This window comes from Thermobia domestica, chromosome 4, assembly GCF_964235325.1.
Source record: "Thermobia domestica chromosome 4, izTheDome1.hap1.1, whole genome shotgun sequence".
In the NCBI taxonomy this organism is placed as follows: Eukaryota; Metazoa; Arthropoda; class Insecta; order Zygentoma; family Lepismatidae; genus Thermobia; species Thermobia domestica.
Window position 1 is genome coordinate 10,541,965 of NC_137457.1, and position 23,259 is coordinate 10,565,223.

Genomic DNA, 23,259 nt, shown 5'->3' on the forward strand with positions numbered 1-23,259 from the left:
TATACTTGCATTCATTACTTACCTGAAGACTAATAGTTACGTTCATTACTTTGCAGAAATGTATCTCGAAAAAGGACTATATTATGGCGAAAAATACGGAAAAGGTACGAATTAATTACTATTTTTCCAAACTTCTTAGCTCCGTTGAGAAATTTTTCTTCTGACTTTTTATCTTATGTTGAAACTATTCTAATAAAAACAAGCCGAAGTAACTTATTTGTGTGAATGAACATAGTTAGTTAAGGTACTAAATGATTCTAATAAATTTTAGAAAAAAGTAATTTCTCAAAAAAAAAAAAAAAAAAAAAAAAAAAAAACTGGCATTTTCCTTCAGAATTTATTTCCATCTTCTCGTTAAGAGTTGACCTAATATTAACAGCAACATTACTTTAATATTAACAAGATCCAAATTTCAAAATCCCAGGACAACGACATGGGCGCCCCAAGAAAATTTTCTAGGGAGGGGCTCAAATCCGAGGTTGCTTTATTACGTTTGGTATTTTTTTTATTTGTATTAAGAAAATCTTAAGAAATTTAATACTTTTCGTGAGCCAGAAGGGGGCTCGGGTCCCACCCTATCCTCCCCTTCGGGCGCCCATGACGATTGACCATGTCAATTTTGTTTTACGGGCGAAAAACTTGAGCGGACTTGAATAGGAAGGATACATGTTTTTCGCCCATAAAACAAAATTGACATGGTCAATCATCCTAGGGTTTCGAAATTTGGATTCTCTGCACCAAAATACATCGATTCCATACCCTGGGGTACAATACACAGAATTTTATTTACTTATTATTTGTGTGTATGTGTGGCAGACTTATAGCAGCTGAAGGGGAAAACCGTGATTCTTGGAAAATATTCCTCAATGTTCATATCTTTGCGGTGGATATGAAGCACATTCTTTTGTTTGCTACTGTGATTATTATCACTATTCGCAATCTATACTGTTATACTGAATTGATTATTTTAATTACGTAGGAATATGTAAAAGTTGTTTAATATTAAATTTAATCCTTACAAAAAATGCACTGTTGTAATTGGTTTTTGTATTCATCATCATCACTGTTTTCTGAAGTTAGCGTAAAGAGTGAAAAAGTGATTGACTGGACCGGTACCCCTGACATATCGTGCCAATGTGTTAACCACTACGCCACCCAGAACAACCAGTCACTCTTTCAGGTGAAGATAAGAGGACGTGATCCGAGATGAGAACACCGGTCTCGAGAGTGAGTGACTCTCCTGGGAGGGAGACTTCTGTCCCTTAATTTGCCACACAGCGTACCAAATGATGTATTGTAAGGTTTTGTATGAAATATGTAATCATCTGAACAAACAGACTTGAAATACTTAATAATGTGACGTCGTGCGATTTGAGAAAAATATGACTTTGTTGGGTTGGTAGCACTCTTAATGAACCTGTATTGCGGGTTATTGCAAAGAATGTCCTGCCTCTAGGTAATTGCGTCAAATTTTAGTCAAGTACATAGTTTAAAAATTATGAGAGCGTATCAAGATAAATGGTCCACTCTCTACACATATAAAACGCTCCAAGCGTTACGGAATTGTCGTGAACTTAAACACCATATTAAAACTATTACCTCTTGAGGAGTTTCATTATCTAACTCTAAAGATTGCCATCAGATCGTGATAAAATCTGTTGGAACCTACAAAAACGTAAACTATTTAAAACTAAAACTAAAATAGTGTAAAATCGGTACATCTATGTTGAAGTAATGCTTGAACATGCACACAACGAAGTTGATTAATTACGATATTAACACTGCAGGCCATTGCAGAGTTTCATAATCTAGCTCTAAAGATTAATGTTACATCTTTATAAAGTTTACGTAGCACCACACGTGGTACCAAAAAAATAATAACAATAATAATAATAATAATAATAAATAAAAATAAATAAATAAATAAATAAATAAATAAAATAAAAATTGCTGTACCTTCGTCTAAGTTATCAGTGATTATTCACGCAATTATGATATGAATACTCAACCATTGAGATTCTTCGTGGTCTAGCTCCGAAGACTATCAGTATACCCTTCTGAGATTTACACGGGAGCACAAGGAAAAAAAATAGTCTTTCAAACAATGTAGGAAATATCAAAATCGGTAAACCTTCGTCAAAATCATGAGTGATTATACACACACCATTAATGATGAATAGTGTAAGCAATTGAGGAGTTTCATAGTCTACTTCCGAAGATTATCGTTTGATGTTTATAAACTTCACGTGGAGCCACAAAGAAATAATAATCTTAAAATAAAAATCGGTGCACTTGTATCAAAGTTATGAGTGATCATACACAATTAATAATGAACACTGTCAGTCATTCAGAAAGAAATTTCATTGTCTAACTCCAAAGACTGTGTAATATCACTATGAAATTTACATGCGATCCCAAGGGAAGAACATATATATATATAAACGGGTCAAATTGAGAGCCTGTTCCTTTTTCTGAGGTCAGTTAGAAACAATACGAGAGAGCGAGATTTAAAAAAAAAAATCAATTTAGCGTTTTAAGAATAGATCTCTCTTTTAACTCTGGAAGTGGAAGTGGTAGAAATCAACCATTTCCGATTTTCTGCAATGAATTATGCGTCTTATTAATATAATTGATTTATTCTGTACTTTCTCCACTGAAACTGAAAGTGATAGAAAACTACCACCACGTTCGGTTTCAATATTAATTTGGGCGGGGGGGAAGGGGGGTACAGTGGCTCAGTAGTGTGTGGGGTTCTAGGTTCGATCCCCGGCCAAGTAAGTTGTGGTGGACAACATCATGTCCGTGCGTTTTCTCGGGTACTCCCGTTTCCTCCCACCAATTCTTCCATCATCATTCACTCGTTTTAATCTCTCTTAGCCTAAAGGGTATAATCATGGAACGTTAAGCTCAAAGATTTCATTTCATTTTTAATATAAATTAAGAAAAACATTACCCAATACAAACCAAACTTCTTCACGTGGTATACACATGACAATCTTAATTGTTCATATCACTACATCTTTCAGTACTATGTTACTTTGATCCTTCATATTTACTGTGACCCGCTGATCCCATATAAACTAGTGGTGGGCACAAAAACCGGTGTTTCGGTTTTCGGTTTTTCACCGAAACCGGTTATCGGTTTTCTCCAAAACCGGTTCGGTTTTTCACCTGATCCAGTTTTCTTCAAAACCGATTCCGGTTTTTTCCAAAATTTGCTCTATTTTTGACCAGAATGGTGTTTCGTTGTTCTCCGGAAACCGAATCCTTTTCCACAGAAATAGTTTTATGTGTTTTCCAAAAGTTTTCACCGAAACCAGTTTTGGAGAAAACCGAAACTGGTTTCGGTGAAAAACCGAACCGGTTTTGGAGAAAACCGAAATGTCGGTTTTTCGGTTTTTATAGAAACCGGTTTTGCCCATCCCTAATATAAACATCGGGAAAGGCGAAGACAAAGAAGAGAAGACAATTAATGTGGTCTGTTTTCAATTACAGTCGCAGTCAAGGCTGAACAAATGGTGTCTATGAACACAAGTCAACTCATAATAAGGAATCATTTTTTAATGTCTTTGCTCAGCAGAAAATTCGTCAATAACGGAAACAAGGTACGAGATGATATGAATATATATTTTGTTCTGATTTTACTTTTCAGATCTCGAATGCAACCCAGGAGACAGATGGTTAATGGAATGTAATATTTGTCGCTGTAATTACAGAGGAAAGGCTTTATGCACGAATAAAAAATGTCCTTCTATTAGTGGTAACGTATATACTTTTTGTTTTATTATGACACGAATATTTATTTGTTAATTACACTGCTGTTCGTAAAAGTATGAGTGGAAAGTTTTGACTTCGGCCTCTAATGTATTGGTCACGCATGTTGCCAATGCATGTTGGCAAAGTACGTTCGCCACTGTAGCGTCTAACGTGCATGCGAACAGCATGGTACATGTTTTACACTGATATCTTGATATTGATATCCCTGAATTTCCATGGTTAATTAAATAAATTTTCGCTGACTCAGTACATTGTGAACGCAATCATTTATGGTTAGGTTTACAAAATAAATAAATAAATAAATAAATACATAAATAAATAAATAAAAATAAAATAAAATCAATCGGGCTCCACCATTCCTACAGCCATCCAACGCTTTGTTTTAACCCTACGTATACCAAGGTGGATTAAAAATTGTCCACACTTTTTATTGGCATAAGAATTTTTATGGATGCTGCTTCACTATTGTCACAACTCAGATTTTGGGTTAAAATAATATTAATTTTATCTTATGTCGTTGAATACTTTTAATTTATAGAAGATAACCCAATTAAAAAAAAAAGTTACCGTGCTGAGCATAAACTATCCTCCCTTAGCGTAATGTGTTACCATTATGTGCATAAGGTTATTTCCAGTTAAAGTTGAAGATTCTGACATTAGGTGTCGCTACGGGTACAGCTGACGCAAAGCGTCGTACACCTAAACGGGAAAGATCTGCTGGTTTCAGAATAGTAATATCAAAATTGGAAACTGTACGTACATCAAGGGGTTACACAACACCGCACAGCAAGGAAAGGCTTAAAATTGTCTACCGCATAAATCATTTTCTGTCCCAGAAAATGTATTATTCTTCTTTATTTTATGCCTCCAGTTGTCTTAATTTATAATTAGTACAAAATTTAAGAAGAATGTTACATTTTCTGAGACAGAAAATAATGATTTATAAGAGTTAATACAGTATAATCTTACATTCTTATTGTAAATACTTGTTATGAGTCAACTCCTTGTATTTGGAATACAATAAAACATTAGTACCAAGTAACAATTCTACACTTACACGTCATATTTCGACATTCTGCATGCATTTAAACGTAAACAATTACACATATACGTATATTATAATCTGTCCTTTCTCTTTATTTAACAACTAACAAACCTAACTTACATTCTTCCTCTGTAGCATCTGAATTTTTAAATTTTATTTTTTGTTCTTTCCAAGTTTGACGTTTCAACACCTTTCGGTGCTCTTTAAGCTTGTTTGTTTCTAAAGGTAATTAACTAACTCTTTACAGCCTTTTTTATATTCCCGAATTTCTATCGATCGTTTGAGATGTTCCTCATGTTTTCATGTAAGCCAGCTGTAATGTTATCATAACCATCGCTTGAGTAATAGAAACTTTGAACACTTCTATGAAATCTGATTGGATATTCCCTGATCCTTCTGTGAAATAGAGCAATTTTTTCCGACTTTCGAATACTCACTTGAATTTCCTGACTTTCCATGGATTTTCCTGTCTTTCAAGGTTAGCGTAATTCCTATTGTAAGACAAGCTGTAGTGAAATTTGTCCGAAAACACGACCATTCGCCATTTAGCACGCCAGTGACGTTGCTCACGTGCCCATTGTAGACTCATGGGTTTGTGGGTTTGAATCAATGGAAACGAAGAGAAAGATATCGCAGTTGTCAAACTTTCGACCAGGTAAGTCCATACCCGTTACCGCGATCCAATGACGAAGGGAAATGATGCTGTATGGTCCTTAATAGCCATACGACCAAGAAGTTTGTCATCCCGAAATGTAGTAATATTGAGTAACCAACTAATCGATAGTTGCTGTGTACATGTTTCTTCTTTCCAGTGCTTCCACATTTGAATCAATGCTGTGGTTGCATACTTTGTGAGCGTGCCAATTTTAAGACAGGAGAATCCATTTTTCCATGGGCTAATCATGTGTCTGTTTATGTTAAACCCTTTGATGTCGGAGACGTATAAGGACGCTTGATCACGCGCTTTTTTCTAATTTGTCCACGATCCAGTACCTGAGTACTACTTCAACCGGCCTTTTGGAGTACTATTACGATCTCCGTATGGAGAGTCCGGCAGCCTTCTGAATTTGCAATCGTTATGTCGTACACTGTAGTACAAATTCTTGAGTGTGGACATATTCCCGTAATTCAACCTTGATGTTGCAATTTTCAAAGACAAGTATCCATCAGTCTATGAATACAATTTCCATGCTTCCTGAAACATAACATTATAGGGGCAATAGGCAAGTCCTTAATGCTTTCCAGATTCTGTTCTAAACCATTCTTCTAATTAATTCTTACATGTGATTGCAGACTGATATCATCAATAAGATAGTGTACGAAACGGCCACCATTTAATAAAACTGAACAAGAAAAATTGTAGTTACATACATAGTAATACTAATTGACTAATTGTAATTTTTACACAAATAATAGAAGAAAATTATAGTTGTATCATGTTTTCTAGTCAAATATTTCCAGTGGCACTTGTAGCTCATTTTTCTTTTATTCTACGGGGGCCATTTAGAAAGTAAACTCCGATTGGGTAAAAAACAAACACCAAAGTAAATAAGAAGAATTTATTATATACATCTGAAAACTACTTCTTTTCTCTACTTTTTAACGTAGTTTACATAAACATTCAAGCACTTATCATATATCTGCACTAGCTTAGAAATTCCATCAGCATAAAAATCTCCCGCCTGTGAGATTTTTATGCTTTGAGCCACAGTACTTCCTGTAGCCTAACGTCTGTGTCACGAATTCATATAACACAATCCTGGAAATTTTTGGAACTTCATCGGAAAGCTCCAAGATGGTGAAACATTGATTTTCAAGAACTTTTCCATCAATTATTTTGAACGAGTTCGTCAGTGACCACTGACTGCACCTACCACTCCTCTATTCGAATGTTTGTTCGTCAATTTTTAAACGAACGAACCCATTCACAAACAACTCCTTCACTCATGTCAATTGATCGATACACGACACAAAGTTCCCGATGAATTCCTGCTGCCGAGCATTGTTTTACCGAAAAGAAACTATAACAGCTCGCACTTGGCGGGGTTTTCTATTGCAGCACACACTTTAAGACGCTACAAAAGTGGAACTACTGATCAGACACTCTACCATGGCTGGATGCAGACTGATCTACCGCGTACGTCTGTGCAAAGATGGAAGCACTGCTCTCACTACTTGACGCACAGTGACCAATAGGAGGTTACTTTCCGAACGCTTCTTGTGTTGCTTTATATACCTTAGTAGTATTTTGAATGTGTTATAACAACATTGTTGTTCATTTATTTTAATACACTACGTCATGCTTATAGGGTAAAGGAGGTAGGTCATAAGTCCAGTGACTAATGGTGAAAAGACTGACTCAATGAAAAATTGATAGAAACCAGGGATGTACGCAGGGGGTGGGTCCCGGGGGTCCGGATCCCCCCAAATTCGACTTTTGTGAAGATTTAGCCTAATTTTAAGGGAAATTTTAATATAAAATACCCTCATATTGAGTTTGGACCCCCTGGAAATAAATTCCTGCGTACGCTACTGATAGAAACGACGAAATTCTGGGAAAACTCATGGAGCCAATGTTATCTAACATACTCTCATGATCTAAAATCGAACGAAATGCAGTTTGATGCACATAAAAGTTCCTTAGCATTCAAACAGAAAAGCACCAACAAATTCAAGTAAATTCCCAACAAAAGCTTTCTTTATTTCTCGTGTGTGATTCTAAAGTATAGAATGTTGTAAGTGTGTTAAAAGGAAAATGTAAAAGAAAAAGTGAACAGCAGAATAATGTCTACAATTTTCATATGCTTGTGTTTTATTTCCAGTTGCTTTTCCTGTGAAACGTGAAGTAAAATCAGCTGGTAAGGTGCAATGATGAACAATGATTTATTCATTATTTCTATCGCAGTTTTCTTTTATGTGTAAAGTATATTACATTAATGCATCTTCTAACAACAATACACATTGTGCATATAGCAAAGTACTTCGTACCTTTTTTTTTTCCTTCAACAGAATCTCGAATGTTTTCAGGATATTTGCTTATTTTCTGTTTCACATGACACTAAGTATTAATGCAAGTGTTTACTCAAGGAATTGCATTTTTCTTCTTTTTTTAATGCTCTGCAAGACACAAAGGGCCTTATGCAGAGTCGTTTTGAAGCGCGATTAGTGCCATACTAAAGAGTTCGACTAACATAAATCTCCTGCAGTAGTCTGTTGTTTAGTATGACGCTAATCATACGTCGAAACGACTCTGCATAAGGCGGAAAATCTCTAGTATTACTTCATGAGCCAGAATTTGATTTGATTTTGAGTTTAACGTCTCTTTTCAGCAGCGAGGCTATATGAGACATGGACCTACTGATTAACGTGGAATCCGAACCACATGAGCTCCCGCCGGGAATCGAACCCGGGCCTCCCACGCCAAAGGCGCGTACGCTAACCGCTTAGCCACGGATGAGCTCTTTTATGAGCCAGAATATAGTGTCAAAAGTTAGAGTTCGAATTTGTGGGTGAGGCAATTTTTCCAGTTCATCCCAAGATAAGGACAATTAAAAATCGATTCCCCATGTATCTTTATGGAACTAATTACGGTTAGCATCCTTCTTCGATAGACTGCTCGCAGTGCAGGTGGATAGATTAATTTTGAGGGTCAGTTAGCCTTAATAATCGAAAATCAAATTATTCTGCAGCATCAGTTTAAATATTTAATTGGATCAATCAGTGGCGTATTTACGATTTTGTTTCGGGAGGGGCTTTGCTAACTTTCGGGGGGGCTTTGCCTGAAAATATGAAAATTCTGCAAGATATTTCATATACTTTACTATAGTAAGTAAGATTTCGGGGGGCTTAAGCCCGGAAGCCCCCCTTCCTAAATACGCCACTGGATCAAGTTATGATAATCTACAGGAAAAGGAAGGGAAAAAAAGATCAAACTCTTTTAATGCCTCATGCGGATCTGAATTTTAAGTCGAAATGGTAGTTACAGCTGTACTTTAAGGTTGGTTTAAAGGGACAAGTTTTGCCGATAGATGGCACTACAGTCTTCGTATCTCTCCCATGTATTTTTTACCTTTCACGAAAATTTACAATTTCTCTTATAAATTTCAACCTAGAGACTTCAAATTTTTAGAAAAGGAAGTTCATAACCTATTAAAGAGAACAATCCGTGCCGATATTTTATTTAGAATTTTCTTCATTGTTGAAATGGCTTGATTGTTGAAATGGATACCCAAACCTTTAACAATGAAACTGTTTCAATAGTGAAGAAAATTCTAAATAAGAAATCGGCACGGATTGTTCTCTTTAATAGGTTATGAAGTTCCTTCTCTAAAAATTTGAAGTCCCTAAGTTGAAATTTATAAGAGAAATTGTAAATTTTTGTGAAACGTAAAAAAATACATGGGAGAGATACGAAGACTGTAGCGACACCTATCGGCAAAACTTGTCCCTTTACACTAACCTTAAACAGAAATGATATTTGTTATTAACTAATTATTATGATGAAATAATTTATCAGATTGATGTGAAAGTTGGTTAGATTACTTGGGTTGTCCAAATAGCTTCTTGTAATTTGAATTAGGTTCTAGCTCTCCTATAATCTTATTATATTGTATGTATCATCAGTGTTCACTATAAGGTCAAGGCTATTTTTGTAAAGGGGTAGAGTGTTGGGAATGAGGCTTCAAAGTTTCGGACACGTAATGTTACGGAATAATGGCATATGCCTATATATTAAATATGCATTCCTGGGTTTGATTCTGTGCGAACAAATGAAGTAGGATTGCAATCTAATCAAGATGCATACCTAATCTAAAGATCTCTGTTGTGCTCTCATGGATTGGAATCTCTAATTATGTGAGAATTAGGTGTATCATAATTAGTGAAGGAAACTCTCGTGTGGAATTGGAAATATAATGCAATAAATATTTTTGGGAGTAATTTGTGTATTTATGTTTGGTCTCTTAAGTTCACTTAGGCCTAACTCAGAACTTTGGAACGTATACTTATGAATGCGGAGGTAGACCCTACTCAGTTCTGAAGATAAGTTAAGAGTAATTTGTGGAGCAGATATAGATTATACGTGCCACTACATCAGAGAACATACGAGATTCCAAGAGTCATAATCCCTCTTGATCATATTGCAATCCCAAATGCTTTGTTTGCACAGAATCGAATATACCGGACACATAGTTAATATACAGGCATATGCCATTATCCCGTAACATTACGTGTCGGAGGCCTTGAAGCCTCATTCCGAACAGTTAGTATAATTCTCAGAATACAAAATACTAGTATGTCAGTGGAATATAACGCTAAACTAGAGTTAATAAATTGTTACCAGGGTGTCTACTAAAATTCCAAAATGAAATTTCTTGACTTTTTCGTGACATTTTCTTTAGCAAACCATAAAACTGCGTAGCATTCTCAAGAGCAAATTTGGGTGTAAATTAGGCCGAATTTTTATGCATGCGATAGAAGCGTGCTTTGCTTGCGATTTGGTAGCGTCTAAAGTCGATCATAGATATTTTTGGTGATGAATTTTGACGTTTTATAGAACAAAATTTTCCAGTTTGTACTTATATTTGTACAGATAAAAAAAAAAAAAAAAAAAAAAAAAAATCGTGACTTTTTCTTGACTTTCATGAACGTTTTCTGATTTCGTGACCGATAGATACCCTGGTTACTCAACAAATCTAAACAGCACATTCGTGGCTAAGCGGTGAGCGGTTTAACGGGCTGGCGTGGGGGACCCGGATTGGACTCATGGCGAGAGCTTATGTGGTTCGTATCCCACGTTAAGCTGCAAATCCACGTCTCATGTAGCCTCGCTGCTAAAAGGGACAGTAAATTCAAAATCAATCAACACATGTAAAGACTTAAATATCTTCTATTTTCAAATATATATTCATTATAAAATTTAACTTTAAGTAAAATGCTTTATTTAAACCTAACTTTGGTAAAATTTAACATCTTAAGAAGTTTGGTTTACACAAAAGAAACCGAATTCCTTAATGGGGTGTACACTGTTACCCGTTTAGACAGGCTAATAGTATAATAGTATGTTATACTCCAAGTTGGTTTTAGATTTTTTTAAAAAATGTATTTTGAAAAGAAATAGGAATAGTGTATATCTATATTTGGTTAGAAGCTAAATACGTTGTATGTGCGAGGGCCATCCCATAAATAAGCAAACTATTTTTTATTTAATTTTTATAGCATTTTTTCATAAGCCTTTAGTGTAGTCCTGTTTGTCAATGATTGACTCCCAGCATCCAGGAGCTTTCAGTATGCCATCCAAAACCCCATTATCGGGAACAGAAAGCTCTTCTAGATATGTAGCTTTTCACTTATGACATTCTCAAAGTGTGGACGAGCCTCGTCATGGAGAAAGAATGTCCCACCCTCGAGCAAATGAGATCGAACTTTGTGTATTTTCCTGTGTAGTTTTTTGTAAGATGTCACAACAATATACTGCTGTAACACTTCTTACGCACGAAACTCTGCCTGATATGAAGATTCTTTGATGATCATAGGCAAAAATCATAGTTTGTTTGAACGTTGATTGAGCTCGTAGACATTTTCTTGGTTGTGCGGAAGATTGAGCTCTCTACCCATTAGATGATGATTTTACCTCTAGCTCAAGTAATAGTTCAACAAAAATTGTATAAACTTCACACTGTTGACTCACCCCAAACTTCACGTAAAGTACTATGGGTTTCCGTCAGACTTTTGCCACGTAAAGTCTCATCTTAAGACAATCTCAATCTTAGCTTACAGACATGGTTTGAAATATTTGATTCGTTTGTTCGAAGTAAGATTTAATCGTCATTTTTTAAAAATGGATTACTCTGTTAACTTTACAGGCCCACCACTCCCAAACCCATTGCTAACTAACTCGGGGAATCCATATGGATCTGCAATAGGACTGGCTCCTTCACGATATGTGTCGCATTCCACCATTCCAGATTCAAAGGAGCGAAGTGTTACGTGTAAGTACTTACTAAAACAGTTCTATTTTTTCCGAGTTGTATCTATACATATATAATTAAAACATCACCCCGAATAATGGTGTATGTAACATTTCGGTGAATTCGAGAAAAGTAGTAGTATGTTCTTGGCCTTCAAGGGAGAAGCAAATAAAGCATTATACAATCATATTATCAATAGTTGAGCAATAACTATCCTTATGAGTGCTAAATTGTATCTGTCAGAAATGATCTAGATAGCATGTCTCCACTGATAACTCTCACATTCCAAAATGTCCCATATAGCATTATTCGGCGAAGTGCTTCATTTATTTCTAAAATTTCCAGTGCATTGATAATATTTATCATATAATCTGCAAGACGCTTTAATGGAACTTCTCGCATATATAATCGAATTCGAACGAAACTCACAGTACAGAACGTGTCTGTAGAGGGCAAGATCCCAATAGATTGAAAATCTTCGGACAGCAGGACGAATGCAGCTGTGTGAGAATCAGTCGGTGTCCGCCATTATTGCAGGAAAACCCGCGAGAACATCTATTGTGCAACTGAGTGAGTTCAATATAGCCAGGGTGACAAACCTTTTTAAGGTCTACTTTTAATTTTAGAAATCACTGGTGGTCTCTTTTAAATCTTCAATAGCACGGTATATGGAATAAGAAAAAATGACAAGTATCGATGCAGACAGTTTGACTCAGACCACCACGAGGTATCTCACGACTTGCGAACGGCACATTGACTATCCCTGCTATGTAGGAAACAAACAAGCTTTGTCTAAATCATTGTAAAATTGGGTATGACTTTAATAAATAAAAAATAAGGCACTAATTTTGCTATGAAATTAATTACTCACTCAATGTCTTTATTTTAATGAGTTCAGTAACTTTTGTTGTTTTTTTTCAACGCTGAGAGTGGACACTTAAAAAACGACAAAAAATGAAAAGAATGTAGGCTAACTTCAAAATAATTCCATGTATTTAGGTTCAATTCTAAAATTTCCAGATCAGTAGCCATCTTGTTTGGCTGTAGAGATATTTTTACAGTTAGTTTTATTGCACCAAAGCCAGGATTTAAGGATTAAATATCTGGGCTTTCGGCACCTATGGCCATGTTAGCCAGTCACTAGGATTAGGATTAGGAATTAGATTTCTGGGCTTTCGGCATCTAAGGCCATGTTAGCCCGTCACTAGAATTAGGATTAGGAATTAAATTACTGGGCTCTCGGCATCTATGGCCATGTTAGACCGTCACTAGGATAAGAATTAGGAATTACATTTCTGGGCTTTCGGCATCTATGGCCATGTTAGCCCGTCACTAGGATTAGGATTAGGAATTAGATTTCTGAGCTTTCGGCATTTATGGCCATGTTAGCCCATCACTAGGATTAGGATTAGAAATTAGATTTCTGGGCTTTCGGCATCTATGGCCATGTTAGACTGTCACTAGGATAAGGATTAGGAATTAGATTTCTGGGCTTTCGGCATCTACGGCCATGTTAGACCGTCACTAGGATAAGGATTAGGAATTAGATTACTGGGCTTTCGGCATCTAAGGCCATGTTAGCCCGTCACTAGGATTAGAATTAGATTTCTGGGCTTTCGGCATCTATGGCCATGTTAGCCCGTCACTATTATTAGGAATTAGATTTCTGGGCTTTCGGCATCTATGGCCATGTTAGCCCGTCACTAAGATTAGGATTAGGAATTAGATTGCTGGGCTTTCGGCATCTATGGCCATGTTAGCCCGTCACTAAGATTAGGGTTAGGAATTAGATTTCTGGGCTTTCGGCATCTATGGTCATGTTAGCCCGTCACGTATGAGGGATGACGTCCTCGGCGAACATACTATCCGACGAAAGGGAAGGAAGCGACCTGGGACTTGCTCTTTGGTACCATTCCAGCATTTGCCTACTGTGAATGGGGAAAACCCAGGAAAACCTTATTCAGGATGAGTGGCCTAAAAAAAGCTTTTACGCTTTTTCAACCAAGTGTGTACCAAGGTCAGTACACCGTTGAAACCACATCGGAAATAAAGATACAACAAACATTGAGTCCTCGCAACTCTGTTAAAGAAAAATGGTACAGAGAATTGTCATACGATTATTTAACACGTTAAGTGATTAATGCTTGGCTCCTACATATCCATCATTGATTTGAAATTTACTTTATTAACGCCTTTTCCAAAATTTCAACAATGTTATTAGCATTTAACGAAGAAAAAAAACTCCAAAGATGAAACATACACCAATCTATAGACGTAATTGAGTAGAACGAAATTATATTCGTCAATCGAAAACCTCATGCCCAGTTTTCGAAAATTCAGAAAAAAGGAGTATTTTATAAACTAGAATTAATTTTGAACGAGACCAACCCTACCTATTAATTATTATTATTAGTTTTAAGGGGACGTCGTCATCCACGTCATTTGTCCCGGTCACGATCAACACAATTGCACAAACAGGTACTGCCATTCCCTTTTATTATAACATGTTTATCCTGGTGTAACCAGTCGACAGAGCCTCATTAGCCTGCATTATCGACGGTGCGCTACCAGGAAGTGAGGTTGGCGTTTGGATGCTTACAAGGGAGTGCTTCTTACACCCCACTACCTATTATGATTGGGCACGCACAAGGAACGCTCCTTACACTCCGTCACCCATTAAGATTGGGCACTCACAAGGGAGTGCCCCTTTCACTCCGGTACCTATTACGGTGAGACTAGCATTGAAATATACTCTCATCAAACTCTTCATTATAACATTAGAAAGATGACAACATGAAGCATTCTTAATGAGATATTATGATGATTTAAATTATAAATAACTCTATTTATAAACTAACATTGTATTTTTCTTTTACAGATGTCGTTTGAAGAACAAACTCTCCCGGGAACAACGAATGTTCTGAAATCAACTAAAATTCTAACATTTACAAAAATATAATAATAAACACTAACATTTACAAAAAGAAACAAAAAATAATAAAAAGACAGTATCACATTCGTCCTTTTCTCCTGAGAAAGATATGAGTATGTGATATTATTCATTTTCAAGTAAAATAAAATAAACGTCACTAGAAACATCTTGATGATACAATTTTACGATGAAAGACAGATGTGTTGAGAAATAATGATATACGGAAACTGTCAGTCACATTTTTCTTGACTTAATAATATAACACGTTAGAATGCCAATTCATTTATTGCAGTGACCAATTCTCTAGAACCGCTCATGCTCTCTTTCTTGGTCACTCGGTGTAGGAAGAACAAAGTAATCCGAGAATTCATATAATTATTTCTCGTAATTAACCAAGCGATCTGGGAAGAGACCACGAGGGTCAAAGAAATTATTGCTAGCATAAATAAATTGGCACTTCAAGGTACGTATTTATCTTATTATGTTTTCGTTATGTTACTTATACGAACTGAACTAAAATAAGATTTGCCACTATAAACTTTGATATCTATGTACAGGAATAACCTACAGTAAAATTACTAGGCTCGTTGATATAGCTTGTTTTTCATTTTCTTTTACGAAAATCATGGTCAAAATGGACACTGTCTCTCTGCAAAAACATTCTCATCATGAAGATAATCGTACAAGTCTCGACGGGAATCTTGTAGATGACTGGTGAGCAACGTATTCAGGTGTACAATACACAATGGTTGGCTCTGCATGATTTTCTCTTGGAGGGTGCACTTAAAATGTTGTCTAAACTTTTCTTTCTGCAGGTATGGGTAATTTAATTTTCGTATACTTGTTCACAACGGAAACACACTGCTGTACACTGCATGATGTCGCCATCTTGTCTGAAGTCAGATAATCAAAACAAAAACTTTTAATGTGCTGAATTCAATGCGTTATCTATCTATCATTACTGTACATGTTTTCTGTACGGAATTATTAACGTTTATAATGTTAAATCTCATTGTGGTCTATGCTGTATTAGTGTGTTGAGATATATTTTTAAAATGTCACTGATGAAGGAGAATACACAATACTTTGTAAAGACTGTGGATTGTTAAGTAGAGATAAGATTCAGGGGATAGAAAAAAAAAAAGATATGTACATATCAGATCTGGATTAACGGCTGTTAAGTCACATCTTTCCAATAGACGTACAACTTTGTATACATTTTAACAGTAACCTATGATCCTTTTTATTTATATTTTCTTCATAGCCCACTGATAATTTCCACAGAACTAAAGTTTAAAGCAAATAGCTCAAATCCATTAAAATACTATTCCGAAAATTAAAATAATAAAATAAGTAACACATTATTGGTTTTATTTAATCATTATCTCCAATTTTTTTTAGAATTTATTACTTATTCTTGTTAAGCTATACGACTAAAAATTTAAATTGGGCCGCGGTAATTCAGTGGTTGAGCGTTGACCTCTGGTGTATGATCTCTGGTTCGATCCCAGCTCGCGCCAATTGAGCTTTGTGCTGGACAAACATCGTGTGCGTGAGAGCGGAGTTCTCCCGTTTCCTCCCACTTTCTTCATTCAATCATTTCATTAATTTCTCATCATCACAGTCTCCTTTAGCCTAGCCGGCATAACTGTGGGACGTAAAACTTATTTTTTTTTAAAAAACTAAATTTGAAACAGCAGTCGAACATTTGATGACTTGAGCTAACTACTTATATTCGCAGACGATGTACACTCATATCCAAAATTATTGTCGCATGTCTATAAATATGTTGTTGTAGGAATTATAACTTGAAAGCGAATTCGCCCGCTGTTTCTTATGATGTTAGTATGTGTATAATCGGAAAAGACATGTATGTGGCAAAGTTCTTGTCAAAAGAGCAGTAAATAAGAACAATACAACGAAAATACAACTTCCATGTCAATTTAGCGACATTTTGTTTTACTCATTCTAATTTTCGTATTTATAATTCTTTTCCTATGGAATTTACCACAAATATACCTTTCCCGATTATACACATAGTATCAGCATTAAAAGTACCCTGAAAAATCATTATCAAATTATATTCTTACAAGGAGACAGTTATAGATATGCAACAATCATTTTGTACATGGGTGTACCATCAACAACAAAATTTCTTTCCGTTTGGTAAAATTTATTTTGGACTTAACGGTGGTATGGCTGGAAAGTACAGAAAATAACATTCTTTTTTTAATTTACTGAAATCTGAATTCAAATTGTTCTTCCGTTCTGAATTTATTTACGAAACTAATTTCATCAAACAGAAACAACTTTTGTCGCTGACTGTACATACATTTGGTGTCGAAATGATAAGGACCGACTTTAAGGGGAAGTAGGTTCTATTTGATAGCGTATGAGTGAATTTTAAAGATGATAAAATACACGATAACAAGACAAGATCACATTCACGGAAACTTCATAACCAACGAGTGGTGCTTTTTTTGTTTCTGGGGCTCATTTTAATACAATAAACAAGAATTAAGGTTACGTAATATCACACAAAATTAACAAACTTCAATACACTGAAATTCCGATATAGACTAAATGGATTCCAACAATATCATTTATAGTCATATATAAAAGGATTCACATTAAAATTTTGGTATTAATTTCCCTAAATTTCTATGATTAAGTGAACTTTTTTTCCCTCACCCACGAAACCGTGAACACTATAATTTATGGTTAAATTTAGAAAAGAAAAAAAAAAGCAATTTTCCTAATCGACCTCCACCTCCTCCTCTCAGCCGTTCAATGCTCTAACTTTTATTTTTATTGTACTGTGGTAGTACCAATCTTAGATTTTATTTTCAAGTTAAATCTGATTCTCATTTTTTACTTTATGAAATACGAAAATACGGAAATGAGTTTACTTGTAAACAATTGTATCTGAAGAATTCACGATGTAACTCTATTATACAATCATGTCTGTAAATTTATGCGCTTATGACAGCTTTACTTATATAACTGAACTCATTACTAAAAGCTAGCACAGACATACTTCTTTCTTTCTAAATTTCGAAATTTGTTCTAGAACTTCTGGGACCCGGACTCGGAACACTTTTATTATTGCACGTGGCTTTACGTCACGTCCACGAGCTTTTAGATTATCAACCTAAGGAAAGATCCTCATATAAAATATTTGGTAATTTCAAGAAAGAGGCAGTTTCCACAGATCTGGGTGTTCATGCAGTTTAAGTAGTTCATGGAATTGGTTCAGCATCTCTATCGTCACCATGGACATAACGACAAGTTCTCTACTCCTTTCAAGTTTTTAACATCACGGAAAAGTGGGTGTTCGACATAACCACTATACGACTAGTACAGGACTACTAGTCATCAATACTCTGTCTCCGAGGTAATACGAGGCAATCTCGTAATTCACCAGCAACAAGAACTACATCAGGGTTGGAGCTGTGCAGTAATCAAAAGCATGGAATTGGAAGTTTCATCCTCATCAGAACTTACCAGGTGTGTGTCAGAGAAATCTGTTTGTGCTAGGCTTTCCAAGTGCATAAGACAATTCATTTACAGGCACGTAAATTCACATTCAAAATTAGCTCTATTAAAATCTTTTTAAGTTTGATTCATGAAATTTAATTATTGTACCTCCCGCTACAAACCCCCAAATTAGAACCTAGAATTAGAACAATCTCATATTTCAACATGGTGAAGATGCTGGTTACTTTCAAGCACTGGATATATAATTTTTTCCTGATTCTAAACTTATTTGCCCTCGAATTTTCAGGGAGTGGCGTAATTTTGGACCAATAATAAGTATTACTATTATCCAAGATGCGGATGTGGTCATCCCGATACGATATGTTTGTATCACGGTGGATTGTGTGGCTATAAGTGTAAAGATTTCCTCCAGTTCTGTCACTTCAAAGCAGGCATTGGTAAACATCAGAATCTTATGGCTGGAATCAAACACAACTAAAAGGTCCTAGTCACTACCATCATTATTCAGCAGGAAATCGGACTTCAATCGTTTATTCAGCAACGTTCCTTCATTTTTCGTGCTTTTCAAAAGGATGTTTCACATGGGACTCTATGACAAATAAATATACGTTCAGAAACCTCATCGATATATATCGATTGACGTAAAAAACAAAAATCGTTCAAAATAGGGCATTCCATGTTCTTTCCGCGCACTCTTTATTTTTTTTTAAAGCAGAATACTATACAGTTAAGCTTTGTTATTATTATTTGTAATAGAAAGGAAAATGATAATTTTATCTGTACTTCTTCTTGAATAAAATCAATTAATGAAGATAGTAGGGTCTAGTATAACAGCGATATGTAACTACAGAACACATTAGCCGACATTTCACATCCTCCCCTCCCCGGGCGGGGGGCGCAAGATTGTTCACCGGCCTAAGAGCTTCACAGTTTTCGTTAATATATTAGTATACAATTTATTAAAAAGTATGTGTTTCTCATTTCAGCTCCCTGCCCTCCTCAAATGTACCTACCTGTTTTACTTCTTTCTTGGCTGGACAGCTCATTCCAGTTTCTAGAACACCGTAACACATTTCGTCCCACATTTCTTCTTTTTTTTTTAAATTTCAAATTCACATTAGAATATTGTTGCAAAAGGTTTATTTTTTTTTTACGTTTTTTATTTCTTCAATTAGCTTTTCATTGCCTTCATCACTAATTGAAAACATTACCCACATTTTTTTTTTTTTTTTTTTTTAATTCACTGCACAGAGAGTTTTGAGCAACTGTCTTGTTGCCGGTGTGCAGGCTGCAATTTACTTCCATGTATTTTGAGCTGTTGCACAACTGTTTCATCTCCGAGATGTCTCCCTGTTTGGAGATACCTCGACGACTTTTCTGGCTCCGTCGCCGGCATGCGCTCCTCCATAAGACTAAGCACTTAGTTAGGGTGAACAATCGTTTCCAGTATGCAGTAGGCCTAAGGTTTCAATGATCAGGAAGCAGTGTAAGAACATCGATTGTGCTTTACTTTTTTAATCGGGAATGTAATCGGCTATTATAAGGATCTTGTGGTCCCAGCGTTCGATTCTTCAACAACACGGCCGTATACACAAGCTACCACCAGGACGCCCGTAAAATTTCGCAGAATAGCCATGCAAGAGTACCCCTCGATCCAAAGTCACATGCCGAATCGCCTGAATATGTTGTTGGGAACTATCAATCGCAGCTTTCATCAACGACTTGATCTTGGAAGATTTTCAAGGCAGGTAGTCATGCCACACCGACTTCGTTCAGAAGCTGTACAACCGTCATCTACGAAATTAAAGGTGGCTGTAAGTCGCTACATTGGGTGAAAGGTGAATGGGCATTTTCTAATGCGCAAACCAAGACCCATCATCTACAGAGACACAGGCGTGGAACACTTCACAAGGTGGTTCCGAGCATAAAAAAAGATTTACCGAAAGGGTTTACGGTAGTTGCCAACTGATGTCAGCAAAGAAAACGAAAGATTCGCAGGGTGAAGAAGAGCTGGAATATAAAACCGCAGTACTGTCAGGAGGATATCCTGAGGCAGATTTATGAGCAGGAGTTACTGGAAATGTCTGGGAACGAGATCAACATTCATCAAGAAAAAGCTTTATCACACACATCAAGATCAGTCTTCGCATTCTACCAGAATATGAAGGAGACAATCAGAATACAAACCTTACCCTTCAACGAGTTACCTGTGGAGTCTGCAGAAATAAGTCCAATGTACACCCATGTCCAAAATGATTTTCGCATATCTGTAACGTGTCTTCTTGTAAGAATATAATTTGATAATGATTTTGCAAGACACTTTTAATACTATGTGCATAATCAGAAAATGTATATTTGTGGTAAATTTCATAGGAAAAGAATTATAAATACGAAAATTAGAATGAGTAAAACGAAATGTTGCTAAATGGACAAGAAAGATTTACTGCTCTTTTGACATGAAATTTGCCACATACATGTCTTTGTCGATTGTAGACATACTAACATAATTATAAGAAATACCGGACGAATTCGTTATCAAATTATATTCCTAGAACTACATATTTATAGACACGCGACAATAATTTTGGACATGAGTGTACATTTTGGGGTTTGGACTGCTTAAGAGAGCTTTAGGCAAGAATCCTATGATAACTTTGAGTTGACTCTGGAAAGTTGTAGAAGAGTAATGGAACAACGGAGTCTTCCAGAGGTGAACAACAAGGGAAAATACGTTGCTGGGTCATCGTTTGGAACCAGATGTGGAACAGTCTTTGTACTCTGTAGCTCAAATAATAAAATAACCGCCAGATTAGGGAACGAAGTTTGAGTCTAGCGATCAATCAGATATTTGTTTTTCTAGTGAATACCTTATAAATGAAGCGTTCACCTCTGGTGCTCGGGGTCCCGGGTTCGATCCCAGCCCCCGCCAAGTGAACTTTGTGGTGGACAAACACCGTGCTCGTGGGTTTTCTCGGGGTTCTCCCGTTTCCTCCCACTTTCTTCATTCCACCATTTCCCTCATCTCTCATCATCACCGTCTCCTTTAGCCTAACCGGCATAACCGTGGGACGTAAAACTCAAAGATTTCACCTTATAAATGAACCGAATACACTTCATCATAAGGAAAATAAAACATGATTGGTAAAAGATGACCACATATTTACTTAAGTATTGACTGAAAAAAGTACACAATAAAAAAGTGCAGTATAAAATACTTATATTGACGTACAAAATCTTAAAATACAACTTCATAAATGTACATGCTTTAATAAGTACTTACAAAGTTCTTACGTTTTGAAATTATCACTATCATTACGACAGAGAACAATCAGCAACTCACTTTAACCTAGCAACATGCTCCACTTCTACATACAACTGAGATTCTACCGGATGAAACACGATATAAGAAGTGTGTGTATTATTTTAATAATATATTACTCATTTGAATGACGTAATAAAATCCATACTAATAATTAAAGAAAAAATCCATGCTTAATGAAAATGACAGAATGTCACTGAAAGTGGCGTCGGTTTATCATTTTAGCACTTGGATGCTTTAGTGAGTACAGATTTTTACTAAAATATATTAGAAATTCAAGTCACGTGAAAAATTTGTATTAAAATGTAAAAAGGCTATTCTTGAAAACCTTAAAATTACTGGAACAACTAAAACTCTCTTAATCGATGAAAAAGAGGATTCCGAATCTTTCACTTAACACTGACCTATTTAATGACACACAAGTTCACTTTTATGTTCAGAAGCAAACGCAGTTACAGGGTATACTCCTCTACTTTCGGAAACTTAATCTTGAGTTGATGTCTGTGGCCGCTGTGTATTCTGAAATTAAAAAGTTAATAAAATAAAATAAACGTTAGTACACATATTCTAAGAACTAATAGCCAAATAAATACAGTGAAACTCTAATTATCCGAATAACTGGGGAAATCATTAAAAAGTAAGGTTGTGAGATAAATGAAATTGTTTTCAGTATAAAACTGAGTTTGGATGTCAGTGCTATACGAGTCACCATGTGTCTCGTTGAAGGTTACAGAAATGAAGTATCGCACGAGCCACCGGTGACTTGCAACGCAGCGAACGTGTTAATAGAGCCACTGGTGACTTGCAACGCAGCGAACGTGTTAATAGAGTAAGTTTAATGCATGTTCAAAATAAGATCACTTATTAAACACAAAACACTAACGCTGTATAAAAAACATACTCTATCAGCGTGCTAAGTTTGGTTGAGATCGGCCAAACGGTCTAGGAGGAAGCGTTTTTCGGTCATTATTCCTCGATGGTACATCGGATTTTTGATTTCGAGCTATGTTGTCACTCAGCACGACATACTCTATCAGCGTGCTAAGTTTGGTTGAGATCGGCCAAACGGTCTAGGAAGAAGCGTTTTTCGGTCATTATTCCTCGATGGTACATCGGATTTTTGATTTCGACCTATGTTGTCACTCAGCACGACATACTCTATCAGCGTGCTAAGTTTGGTTGAGATCGGCCAAACGGTCTAGGAGGAGTTCGCGGACAACCAAACGGCTAACCCGAGTATAAGAGCTTCGCTTCGCTCAGCTTAATAATAATAATGATAATCTATCTATCAAAATGCTATAATAGCAACAAAAGTACCTGAGCTCCAACCTATAACTTTGGATTTCAAATCTTTGTTTTACGGTTATTTGTGATTTCACGTTTAAAAAAGACAAATGTTTTATATTATGTGTACTTTAAATAAATTATTTAAATAGAACTTTTGCATAAAGTTTATTGTTTAAATTATTGTTCAAAGCCTTTGTATTTAAATAAGCCTTTTCGAAAATCAATGCAAATGAATTGGGCTGCCATTTTTGGAGTTCTTTTAAACAATACATTTGTCGACGTTTATATGTTTGTGGCCAATCATTTCGACAATGAAATCTCGGAAAGTATAGGTTCTAGAAAGATGACGTTTTCACTGATCGATTGCAAATTTTATGCAGATTGTCCAGTACTAATTGAATATTTAAAAAAACATGGCCATTATTTCTTTATT

The 23,259-nt window shown here is 35.9% G+C and overlaps 2 protein-coding genes across 7 annotated transcripts in view; one reads left to right on the top strand and one right to left on the bottom strand.

Moving 5' to 3' along the window:
- The window catches only part of LOC145683709 (uncharacterized), a 142,876-nt gene extending 126,803 nt beyond the window's left edge, over positions 1 to 16,073 (top strand). For all 6 annotated transcript variants that reach the window (XM_081755156.1, XM_081755158.1, XM_081755159.1 and 3 more), the window contains 5 exons: positions 57 to 104; positions 3,653 to 3,760; positions 7,645 to 7,680; positions 11,686 to 11,811; positions 14,669 to 16,073. In XM_081755156.1, coding sequence (XP_081611282.1) covers positions 57 to 104; positions 3,653 to 3,760; positions 7,645 to 7,680; positions 11,686 to 11,811; positions 14,669 to 14,679 — 329 coding nt within the window. In that variant the 3' untranslated portion in view covers positions 14,680 to 16,073. The remainder of the gene's footprint in view (positions 1 to 56; positions 105 to 3,652; positions 3,761 to 7,644; positions 7,681 to 11,685; positions 11,812 to 14,668) is intronic.
- Positions 16,074 to 21,362: 5,289 nt separating this feature from the next.
- Positions 21,363 to 23,259, bottom strand: part of Psf2 (DNA replication complex GINS protein PSF2-like protein) — a 66,359-nt gene continuing 64,462 nt past the window's right edge. Inside the window, exon 5 of the mRNA XM_081755163.1 lies at positions 21,363 to 22,058. Coding sequence (XP_081611289.1) covers positions 22,023 to 22,058 — 36 coding nt within the window. The 3' untranslated portion in view covers positions 21,363 to 22,022. The remainder of the gene's footprint in view (positions 22,059 to 23,259) is intronic.